At 33.5% G+C, this 13,506-nt stretch overlaps 1 protein-coding gene across 1 annotated transcript in view; it reads right to left on the bottom strand.

The window, feature by feature from the left end:
* Window positions 1–801: 801 nt before the first annotated feature.
* Window positions 802–13,506, bottom strand: part of LOC121415474 (sorting nexin-24-like) — a 35,963-nt gene continuing 23,258 nt past the window's right edge. Inside the window, exons 5-6 of the mRNA XM_041608676.1 lie at window positions 5,699–5,734; window positions 802–1,018 (exon numbers count right to left, since the gene is read on the bottom strand). Of these exons, the coding sequence (XP_041464610.1) occupies window positions 880–1,018; window positions 5,699–5,734 (175 nt within the window). The 3' untranslated portion in view covers window positions 802–879. The remainder of the gene's footprint in view (window positions 1,019–5,698; window positions 5,735–13,506) is intronic.

Below are 13,506 nucleotides of genomic sequence, written 5' to 3'. Positions count from 1 at the left end.
CACAATACACACACTTTTAATACAAAAGGTTACTTTCATGAATTAAATCTCATACATGTAATTCTTAGCTTTTAATAAATGTTGATTCCCAAATCAAAAGCTAAATTTAATGCAACCGACAACAAGTTCAACATTGAACGGGAACTTTGATGAGGACTTGGAAATGTGAAAAACTATTCTCATACTAGGTGTGTATCTACTCACATGTATTTGAAACTCCCAGTGACACCTTGAAACTCATAGTGAAACCATAATTTGTATAGCACACATAACCAATTGAATAAAACATAGTGTTTGGGATATTCTAACATTGATCCAGGCCCATCTCCATTAGATACAAGCAATGCCTGGTAAGTGATGCGAGACATAACAATTACATGTAACTTCAAACATTTTTAAAGGTATCATTTAAAATTTGTGAGTGCTATCCTATTAAAGGCTTACTATAATTGTTTGAATATTCACTTCTATCTTTTACCATCACTTCAACTTGTACATTTGAGTTTGACTAACTTCTAGTGAGCATTAGAAATATTTACAAATCAACTGTTTGCATTACTTTATGATAAATATATGAAAGCAAAGGTTCCTAATAGCTCTAGATCACATGTCAAACATTAAACAAAGATGCCTACACATCAAAAACTGTGGTGTTAACCGGTGTACATAGAGGACCACACCAATTATTTTAAACCGGTGTTAAATTGGTGGTGTAAGTTTTAAACCTATAGGTGTTATTACAACAACTTTGGTTGTTACATTTACACTTTTTGGTGTTATGTTCAATCTTTAGGGTGTAATTTTAACACCTCAGGGTGTGGTCCTCTATTAACACCAATTGGTGTCAGTTTTAACACATTTTTTACAGTGTATCTTGTCCTAAGATGCTGAACTGGAACTTTCAGGGTCATCATATAATCCTTGCCGCACTCCCTCCGTCAAGATATCTGGAATACCCCCCTCTGGAGGCGAGGCATTCAAGAATGGATCACTTTCAAAGCTCATTACTGGCTGGTGACTGTAAAAAGAGAAATAAGAAACAAAATACAATTGGATAGATGGATAGTTTTCTCAATTTGTTTTATCTTCACATGCAAAGCATCAAGAAATAATCATGTTTTAAATCCACATTCCCCTATTGAAATACACAACTAAAACAAGTAGGAATAATTGTCCATTATCCAAGAGTGGAGGTGTCTAATGTAGGATTGAACTGTATATTTAAAAAAAATATTGGAAAACTTTAAAAATTCATAATGTTCTTTGCTCGTGCTTCAAAATGTATATTCTGTCCAGTTTCTTTGATCAAGGTGAGAAGACAATCAACAGAAATGGAAAGACCGTTTAATCATTTTGTGTAACAATACAAAATAATAGTAAACCCTGCTATCCATACATTCACTGAGAATTAATTATTTTTTTTATATCAAAAACAATTTTTTGATTGTTCAAGATACCTTAACCATACCATAATACTCTGGAAATCACTCCCCTCTTATTTTCTCAAACTGTCATATTACTATATGAAAAAAATCAATCTAACCATTCTCATTGATTATCAGAACTATTGCCAATGATGAATTTGTGATAGATGTTGCATGTCAGTAATTTAGAAGGAAAGCAGAGGGAATGCAGGTCCAAATATTGATTTATTTCCTTGCAAAACGATCCCAAACATTACAATGTTACAACTACACAAGGGAGATTATAAATGAAACTTTGACAATTTATGAGTATTTCTCTCCCAGCAACATGCAATCACTGTCCTCGTAAAGCACACTGTATCTTTTATTTACATGAAAACAAACACACACCTGTCTTGAAGGAAATCAACCCCAAATCATTTTCTATCACAAACCTGTAGCGTTGACTCTCATTATACACACTCTGTTATTATTACAAAAAGCATTTATTACCGTTCAGATTTACAACTTTTAATACAAAGAGGGGCAGTAGATGTTTTATATATTGCAGGTTGTAAATCATGACAATGGGATGAGTTGGCAATACAGGTAGCGTCTGCTTCTAGTCGAAATGGCATGTTTATCAATGAAAGAGATGTATATTTCCCGTTTCTGCTCATTACTTTTCATTGATGATACAGTCTATAAAAGCTACAGTCCCACCTGTGGGTGAAATTTACTCCAGGGCCCTGTTGTACAAAGAGTTGATCCGATTGATCCGATCAATCGTAACTCTATGGAAATCCATCAGTGTCATAATTTTTTCTACGAAAAATGTCCTTTTTATGCAAAGAGAAGTGCAGTGAATTTTCAAGAAAACAATGAATATATATCACAGCTAGAATATTTAGAACAAACATGCATTATAGATGTTGACATTGCTGGCCGTCCATAGTTGCGATTGATCGGATCAATCGCAGCTCTTTGTACAACAGGGTCCTGGGCCCGGTCGTCTTGAGAAGAGCTGAGATTGATCTGATCAACCATAACTATGGCAAGCCAGCAACGTCAACATCTTGACTGCATGTTTGTTCTAAATATTTTCTAGATAAGATGTACATGAATATTTCATACCTTCATTCATTTCTTGAAAATTCATTGTGTACCTCTTTATTTACAAAGGACATTATGCAAATTTCCTGTAGTAAAAAATAATGATCTTGATGGCTTTTCCATATAGCTGATGTTGATTGGATCAATCGAAACTTCTTGTAGGACAGGGGGAGGGGCAGATCGACAAAAGCTTTTTATAGGTCAAGTCCACCCCAGGAAAATGCTGACTTGAATAAATAGAGAAAAATCAAACTAGCATAGTGCTGAAAATTTCATCAAAATCAGATGTAACATATTAGAAAATTATGACGTTTTAAAGTTTTGCTTATTTTTCACAAAACGGTGATATGCACAACTAGGAGAGTCAGTCGATGGTGTCCATCACTCACTATTTCTTTTGTTTTTTATTGTTTGAATTATACAACATTTCTTTTTTTTTATATATTTGACATTAATGACCAACTTGACTGAACCATGTGGTATTAAACAATACTAATTCCACATGTTCAGGGAGGAATCCTTATATCACTTGACAATGACAGGAAAATTAGAATATTTCATATAATAAAATACAAAAGAAATAGTGAGTGGATGATGTCATAGTCTCCTCATTGGTATACAAACCAGGATGTGCATATAACTGTACGACAATACACCACACGGTGCTGTACTTTGTGAAATTAAGCGAAATTTAAAAATGTCATAACTTTCTTATTTTTCATCCGATTTTGATGAAATTTTCAGTGATATGCTTGTTGGATTTTTCTCTTTTTATTCAAATCAACTTTTTGTTGGGGTGGACTTTTCCTTTAAACAATGAAAGATCATTGATCAGATAGAAGTCAGTTTTGCTGGTGTGGCTGCAGCGTAAACATGTCAAATATAAGAATGGCAATAAAGAGTAGAAAATAAGGATTGGACATTAATCACTGGCTCTATGGTGGGTTATATTAGGTTTATATGGAGGCATATAAGCGTTGATTTGTACACATGTGCGAGGGATTTCTTAATGAAAGAATACCAAGTTGTAAATAAGACATTCTGACATGTGTTTATGGGAGAAATGAAGATGAAAAAAAATCGGTATAAAGACTGAATGGTTATGAGCATGGACAAGTGGAGAGAGAGATGAAGAGAAGGAGATCTTTGAAATAGCAGCCCCTTTTCTGCGTCGCTCAGAAATTTCAACACAAATCATCTCTCAAGTATTAGAATATCACATCATAAATTGACAATATCAGGTCTCAGACAATATCTCTCACCCCCCCTTAACTATAAATGAAAGTAATACTGAAAATCCTTTATCAAGGCACCTTTCAACAAATTGATTTGAATAGCTAGAGAAAAAAAAAATGCTCATTATGCTTTTAAACTTTCATCAAAATCAGATTTCTAAAAAAATTATGTTCTAAAGATTTAAGATTTGAGTATTTTCACTAAAAAGTCATGTTGACTTTATATAAAGTTGAAGAATCTGACGACTCACATAACAGAAATTATAGTAAGCGACATCATTCACTCTTTCTTTGGTGACACTAAAGTCACTAATAAAAAAAACATACAGTTCTTCCAATTCAACTTTGTTGTTTTACAAATCTCATATTGATAAAACTTTGTGATACATAAATTATGTACATTTGCTTGAGTTTTTATTCAAATCAACATTGTGATTTGGATGGCCTTTAACCCCCTTGGCAAAGCCCAGACCAATCATACATGAAGTTTATGGCTTTACTTTCTCATTAAGTTTATTTTCTATCAGTATCAGTACAAATTTCTTTAAATCATTCCTTTATGTATTTAATTCTTTCCCTGCCTCCCATTTCCATTCCTTAAGAAAATCCCTTGCACCCGACACCAAAACTTTGTTAACTAATCATTCATTAAAGGACAAGTCCACCCCAACAAAAACTTGATTTGAATAAAAAGAGAAAAATTCAACAAGCATAACACTGAAAATTTCATCAAAATCGGATGTAAAATAAGAAAGTTATGGCATTTTAAAGTTTCGCTTATTTTCAACAAAATAGTTATATGAACGAGCCAGTTACATCCAAATGAGAGAGTTGATGACATCACTCACTCACTATTTCTTTTGTATTTTATTATATGAAATATTTCTATTTTCTCGTCATTGTCATGTAAAATGAAGTTTTATTCCTCCCTGAACACATGGAATTCCATTATTTTAAAATTTTGTGCTTCAGGCAAGGAGGTCCTAATCGTCAAATTCGTAAAAATTGAAATATTGCATAATTCAAACAATAAAAAACAAAATAAATAGTGAGTGAGTGACATCATCGAATCTCTCATTTGGATGTAACTGGCTCATTCATATAACTATTTTGTTGAAAATAAGCGAAAGTTTGAACTGTCATAACTTTCTTATTTTACATCCGATTTTGATGAAATTTTCAGCATTGTGCTTGTCTGATTTTTCTCTATTGATTCAAATCAACATTTTTCTGAGGTGGACTTGACCTTTAATGATCAAACTACATGTATAGAAGTACAGTAAAACCATATACTGTCAAGGGTTTCAACCAAAGACCATATATTATTGGTTGAAACCCTTGAATGTAAAAAAATTGCCTGTGATGATCTATAGATCCCATAGAGTCTTATCCTAGTTCATGTAGATCCAAAACCAATTTTTCTACGTTACCTTTTATTTTGGCCTAATTGCAATTGAGCCCATTTACCATTTTGTCTAATTTTCAGTAGGGATACCTTCAGTACAGTAATTAGTCAAACAACACTACTTCTATGACTAGATGAACTAAACCAAAATGATATTTTCATTTGACAAACTTGAAAATGATAAGCAGACAATGTGGAAGATTAGACCATGAATGACAGTTAAACCAAGCGATGGGTAGGTCAAAACTTCTCATATAGGCAAATGGATACAAAACAATGATTATAAATGCATGCCTGAAAACATGAAATTTCAGGAAATGTCACATTTCAATTTGATGTGTAGTTAGTTAGGCAGGAAGCATGTCAGTTTTCATGTCAACTGGAATACAATATGTCAGATGAATGCCACTGTTAGCTGCTGTGAATTATGATGACAAATTTTGAAATGGAAAGATGGAAGGTCTACACACCCAAACTGTAATTAGAATGCTTTCTTGATTCATGGTTATTCATGAGGGGGATATAAAATAATATGCACTCACGTTGAGGTTTCTTTAGTATCTAAATCATCCAATGAACTGTGAGAAGGAACCAAAATCATAAGATACTCTATAATAAAAGCAGCTCTGATTTGTCATGCTTTGAACATGCAGAAAATATATTGAATTATTATAATGGGCCCTGTTGCCATTCAATGTGGTAATAACGCATGCTAAACGGACAATCAAACTCAAGGATTCCATCGATAGGAAGTTACCATTTGATGGTAAAAATGAGAATCTAGTTTATATATACAGAATATTTTTTTATATCTTTTAGAAGGCTTTTGATAACATTATGTAAAATGTGCACCATAAAAATAGTACAGTAATACATGTTGAGTTTAGCATCCCCGGTGCACCAACGTGTATGGTACTGGACAGAACATTTTTCTGTTTACATCTTTTTCTATCATTATCAATTTAAAAGCTAACAGAAGTTGAAGGAAATTTATCATCATCAGCAACATTGGCATTAATCAATATCATCATTACCATAATCATCGTGATTATCATCACTATCATCATCATCATCATCATCATCATTATCATGTTCATCATCATCATCATTATCACCATCATCATCATCATCATCTCCACCACCATCATCACCATCACCATCATCATCATCATCACCACCACCACCACCACCATCATCATCATCATCATCACCATCACCATCATCATCATCATCACCATCATCACCATCATCATCATCATCATCATCATCATCATCACCATCATCATCATTATCATCATCATTATTATCATCATAACCATCATCATCATCACTATCATCATCATCATCATCATCATCATCATAACGATCATCATCATCATCATCATCATATCATCACAACCACCACCATCATCATCACCATCGTCATCATCATCATCATCATCATCATTGTCATCATCATTACCACCACCACCATCATCATGATCATTATTATCATCATCATCATCATCATCTCCATCTTAATCATCATCACCACCATAGTCTCATCAACATCATTATCATCTCCATCATCGTCATCATTGTCGTCATCATCATCATCATCATCATCTTCACCTGTAGTCCAGTAGAAATACAACACAGCCACAAAGTTGGGTATATGCAATTATTTCGCTCAAAGTGGTGGTGTCTCCTTCAAGAATCCGAAGGAAGCCACGTAGTCATCCTTGAGCATTTATCATATTGACGTCATAAGCCACACCCATTTTTTCACATTCCTCTTAATCATGATTTTTCTTTTTTACTGAATAAACATATCTTTGGTATATCTAAAGCTGATAAAAAAAAAATGCCTACCATGTCCTCATTGGACAATACCTTTTTCAGTGACGGACCGTGACCCGGAGGAGACAAAGCATTGGGGGGGGGCACAGCATTGTTCACAGACAATGCAGTGCCCCCCCCAATGCTTTGTCTCGTCCGGGTCACGGTCCGCTACTGCCTTTTTCCCCCGTAATTTATGAACCACACCTACATTTTACAAAGGCATTTATAAACATCTTTAATCATGACAAAATATTATCTATCAATAAACAGTTTATGGAATGAACATATCATGTTTGGTATCGTATTGAAGCTAATTTCAATGCAAACATGTTGATCACCTGGCATCAAAAACATGTGCACTCCACTTGTGCAGGTTATTAAAAAATGTCCCTTTTTTGTGATCCCTTACATGTTAACATACATGTAAGGTGGGGTCAAATGTCATCAAACTTCACAACATTCTTTTCATACATGTACAAGTGCCTGACATACTATTGATTACAAAGCAAAATCCAAATGCTTTATAAAAAAAATACAAAACCATTTAATATTTGGTTGGAAGTTGGTAAGATTTTATAGTCTGCTGGTGTTAAGAACTACTTGAATATATTTAAATGGATTTTGAATAAAAGTCAAGCTTTAGATATCTACATGTATAGAGTAAAGTGGGCAACAAAACCTAAATCCATTAAACCTGCAATACATTTCTTAAAACTGTAGGACTTCATTTCCGCCCTTTACCCTCAAGTAACCAAAACTGCAGGGTCAATCTCAAAAAAATGATACAATTCACAAAAAACGTGTCTCGACTATCTTATGGCCGCTAGCTTCACAACCCTGAACATTTTCTACAAATTTTTTATCAAGAAAATGACAATAATAGACTAGTTTCACAAAGCATATGCGACCAGTGACTTGCAAAGCTCTAATTTTATTACGAAAGCCTTTTAGTTTTGCTTTTTGTTAGAATAGACACTGTCTCGGGTCAGTTTTAGATTTTACTATCATTCTCTTTTATAAGTACTCTGTATTTCTTACCTACATTGATGTCTGGTGAGGGCAGCATGGTGTAAACGTCTGACATACTGCGCTTATCCTAGAATTTGATGATCACTTTGTGATTAATTTCACTTTTACCTTTGTCCCAAATTTATTTTAACCTCCGTAACGAATACTGCCACACGTTTTTTTCTCCCTTTCAAACTGAATTTTGTTATATAATGATGTGTCTACAAGTAGAGTGATAATCAATAATAAATAATTGATAGGGAATTATCATATGTGTTTCCTGTTTTACACGAAAATAAAGGACTATTCTGACAAAATGAAATGTATGACTAAACAGATTTAACATCCGTAACGCACCTTAAGAAGATATGCACTTTAGCAGTTCTGTTGAGAATTCAGTATTATATAGAATAAGAGACACCTTTCATAATAAATACAGTTTGCAAAGTTAGGGCTGCTACATAAGGACCACGTTGGACCTTAAAGCATAAAGACATTAACTTCCGTAACGCATTAACTTCCGTAACATTTTTTCTTGAATTTGCTACAAATTTGTGCTATGTTGAATCACTCCGGATCATACAGATATAAATAATATAAGGTACCCTCCACCTACTTACCCATAAAAATGATAGCTATTCATCCTTGTAAAATTATTATTACACACCTTATTTTCGACATCACTTTGTACAGAGGGAAAATTGCCAGCGAAAACAATTTCCCGCGAATTATATACGATATTTAATGCTTTTGAAATTTTAAATAATTCATACTACAAATTTGTAATATTGGCATCTTCTTTAGAACTTAACAATTTTAACTTCCTTTGCTATATAAAGTGCATTAACTTCCGTAACAAATATTGTTACGGAAGTTAATACACTTCTTTGATGTACTTTGCTGAGATTGCATAGTACGATTCTAGTTCCAGAACATGTGACATGGCTTTGTCTAATGCTGAAGTCGGCAGAAACGGTGGAAAGAAAGGGAATAAGGAGAAACAATTAAACATTCATGGACAAGGAAACAGAAAGGAAAACTATTTGCAATGACTCATGAGCAATGATGAGGAGAGCTATTTCACCGATCAAAAATGTGAGCGCAAAGCGCGAGCTAAAACTTGTGTATAGTCTAACCTGAAAACTTGAGATTCTAAGCATTTTTTGTAAAAATGATCAGGAGGATATGTGAATAAACTATTAATGTGAGTACAAAGTGCTAGCTTATTGTTTTAGTATTCTGACTGAAACCTTGACATTCTAAACAGTCATTGTACCAATTACAAGGATGGGTATCTTAATTGATGCGACTGTAAATTTGTTATGTTTTGATCTGAAAACAATCATTTTTGGACGTTTTAATTTGAGAACAAGAAATATATATCAATAAACAGTTATTGAAAAGGTAAAACGCGCGCTTTTTGAAGTTTAGAACTCAAAACGGGACATTCTATTAACTTTTTGTAATCATAAAAAGGATGGGTGTCTTTTTTAAGGAACTGATGCGCAGCGAGTGCAAAGCGCTAGCTGAAAATGTGTCATTCCAATATAAAAACAGACATTTTAAGCACGCTTTCAAATAAAGAGGATATAAATTGAACAAAAAAAAATAATTTCATGCGATAGAATACAAAAGAACAAATGGGGGTTACATGTATGTACACCATCAATCAACTCTTTTAATATTCATGAAGATATGCATAGACCAAACTGTTCCCCTAAAATAATGCAAATCTTAAAAATGGCATTACTTCGTTATTCCTTGTTCGATGTTGATCATATTTGCAGTATTTTATTTTTTCAGATTATTATCTGTTCAGAACATATTTTTTGAGCCTGGATGACCCCTTTAATGCACATGAAAAGAGCAGAAATATTTCATATAGGTCTACCTACATGAAAACGTAGAACACTGTAGAAAGGGGTATTCAAACACTCATGGTTTGTGGAATTTATTAATGAAATACGTATTTCGATACTCAAACATTTTGGCATTCATCATTTTTGTAAATCATTTTTGTAACAGGACGCGTAATAATCATGATAATATATATCTCAATGAAACAAAATAATTAAAAAAAATCGCGATTAGATCATATAGATTCCATTAATAATTTATGTATTTATGATATTTTAGCCTCTTGTTTCAATTACCTCACTTTATTATTATTCGTTTCCCCATGTCCTTTTAAATTTGTTTTCCCTTTTTTTCTCTCTCTCTCTCTTTTGGCTATTGGCAAGCGGCGGGATTCCTCGTAACCCAGAGAACTCATCCTGGTTACGGGACTACGATTGTTATACTTTGGTTGCCAGAAACTTTTAAGATGAACTACAATTCTGTGGCCCTGTTATTCGGTTTTCTCATTCCAACTTTGAACAAGAACAATAAAATTACATTTTCCGTTTCATGTTATGTTTTCACATTTTTAGGGGGTGGCAAATTAAGCTATGCGCTCCATATTGATCTTTATTTATTTAAAAAAAAGGTAATACGAATACCTAAATATGGATTTTCCTAAGCTAACAATAAATATTGCAATTTGTAACTTGATTTAACTTCCGTAACAAAGATTGACAAGGGTAAAGGCCACTCGATAATTTGATGGTAAAGTATCTTGGGATTCCCAGAATTGGTCATGCATTTCTTAGGATCTTGCTTAGGATTACTTGAGGCCAGAAACTTCTAAGATGAACTACAATTCTGTGGCCCGGTTATTCGGTTTTCTCATTTTAACTGTGACCAAGAACGACAACAAAAATGACAGTTGTCCGTTTCCTGTTCTAATTTTAAGATTTTTTATTTGGGGGGGGGTTAAGAAATGCGTTCCACATTAATCTTAAAAAAAATGATATACGAATACCTTGATATGGATGTTCCTAAGCTAACAAAATAAGTATTGCAACTTGTAACTTAATTTTAACTTCCGTAACGAAGATTGACAGAGTTAAATGCCATCGAGAGAATTTAATGGTAGACTATCTTTGGATTCCCAGCATTGGTCATGCATTGCTTAGGATCTCAGGTTATGGATGAAACTTATTTTAAGGTTGCCTCATTCAAATTATGAACATCATACTGAACGAAAGATGTGCAATGATTTTTATGGTTCTTTTTGTTATATGTTATTTGGTAAAATCCTGCTTCTGAAAAACAATATTGAATATTTTTCCATCTTGCAAACATTTTGGCTTCAGAGATAAAATTGTTGATACCACACTGAAACTAAATTGTGTGCATTTCATTTCCAATCATTTCAAAAGTGATTTAATCGAGTAACATAAGTGGGCAATGCTAACGATTAACCTCCGTAACGTTGATATACAGTGCTCGAGTTAATCCGGTCAGTACTTCAAATTGACGCAACAGCGACTTGCCCCTTTTCTGTTGCCACTTTCTCATACATGGTACTTTCACAATATGCATCTTCCAACCCATTCTGTAGACTTCATTTTTACGATTTTTCTCCCCATCAATTGGTGCGTTTTTCTGAGAATGACCCTGCAATATTAGGTGCAGGGAATGGAGGAAGAATTAAATGTGAGGTCTTTGGAAAAAGTCAAGAAAAAAAAAGAAAAAAAGTCAAGAAAAAAAAAAAAGAAAATCAATATCCTATGTATAGAATATATTGTAAACATTCATGGCATGCAGGATTCAAGGGAGAGAGATATGAAAAAAATATATATCCTTTTTTCTGAATTGTCAAACAAAGATTGCAAAAAATGTGACTGTCAACCCCCCCCCCCCCCCAATTTTTTCTATCGAAATTGATAAAAACCCATCCTATTAAACTTTAAGAATATATATAACTTTTCATAATTGGTAAAAAATAACCCACACAATTACTAGATTGAATATAGAATTGAATTGAATGTGAGGTTCACTCAAACATTAGATCTGCACACTGTGCAATCTCATTGACACATCCAAGCATTCTGGGAAATAATTGTGTTAAAGAAATAAAACATCTCTTATCTTTAAATTGATATGCCATCAAACCAATCAGATGAATCTATTGAGTGAGCTTGGAAGCAAATCTATCTGAGTCAATAATATGAATGAACAATAGTCAATTCTCAGATGAGATATGCTATCCCAAACCAATGCAATTTGAGTCACGTCAGGGTAGAGTCAAAGTCGATTTTGCTGAAAGCATGCATCTTAAATTCTTTAACAATGACAATTTGATGGTCAAAGAATTCATTCTTTTTCCCTTTTAACTTGTTTTGATTCTTTTCCATGTTTAAAGTTCTACTCCTATCACTCCTTTTTATTCAGATTGATGATCACATGTCTAACAGTTTATAAGGACAGCACGGCCCCTAAAAATTCACTGAAGTTACCGAACTCAACCAAAACGGGAGAGAAAAATTTTAAGCCCAAAACATGTGATTTAAATTCAGCGTATTTGAACCATGAAAAAATAAAGAGTATGGCACATGAATAAAAGAGAATGGCTCAACAAACAACGTTGCATGATACGCCCAATCGGTGATTTTAGTCTTATTATCTGCAATCCTAGAACCATTAAAGTGTAAATTGGATGGTAATTTGAGGCCCATCTCATTGCTGGTTAGAATCCTAAATCTCTCAAGGGGTTGAATTAAATATGATTAACATGTAGCAATCAAACCTATATTCCTCCCCTTGTGTTTCACTTTCTGCTTCAGAACGAGATTGAACTTTTGGCCATTTTCAAGCTTTCTATTCCTTGCGGGAAAGGGTGTCTACCGTCCTTGGCAATTGTGCTTTTTTGAGTCAGAGAGTGCAATAAACAATGGAATTGAGAACAAATATTTATTTTTTAGAAAAACAAATGGTTGTTTTTCTTTTAGCATATATGAAAGCTTATACTCTACAGTGATTCAATCCTACTTCAACTCTTAATAATTGTCCTGAAAAGTTTTAAAATTGGGTGCTTCAAGAAACAACATTGTGAAGGTTAATAAAATAAGATTTAACATGCTCAGTAATGCTGCTATGCATGAGGAAAATAGAACACCATTAGACAGTATAGAAATCCTGTTAAATTTACACACACCACTTGGATGAGATAATACTTTTTTTTTGAGGAACACCAAAACATCTGGTAAACATGTACATAGGTGTAAGTTCCCCTTTTAATCCTAACTACATATACCTGGGTTACAGTAGCTTGCTCGCTTAAATTCCTGGAGGGGGAGGGGTATATGCCCCCAAGATCTAGGCCACGGATCATGTGATCATAACAAAACTTTATTTGTCAAATGATAATTATTGCACTAGAAATTCACTACAATAAAGGTCCTAGAAGGTTAATTTCTGTGTACATCTGCATTTTTTTGGTTCTTTTATTCTTATTTTTTATTCTTCTTGTCTGTGACATTATTTCGGTCAGAAATAGCAGGACATCTAAATGACTCAATTACGATTTTTAGCAGAAAACACGTTTTGCAATGACTTTGTAGCGCGTTTTTGAGCAATTTTTGTTCTCGATATGCACTTACATAATGTTATGTAATTTCTATACCACGAACCTAATGTA

This window comes from Lytechinus variegatus, chromosome 5 (genome assembly GCF_018143015.1).
Source record: "Lytechinus variegatus isolate NC3 chromosome 5, Lvar_3.0, whole genome shotgun sequence".
NCBI lineage: Eukaryota > Metazoa > Echinodermata > Echinoidea > Temnopleuroida > Toxopneustidae > Lytechinus > Lytechinus variegatus.
The sequence above is the reverse complement of the archived record's forward strand: the minus strand, read 5'-3'. Positions and strand labels throughout refer to the sequence as shown.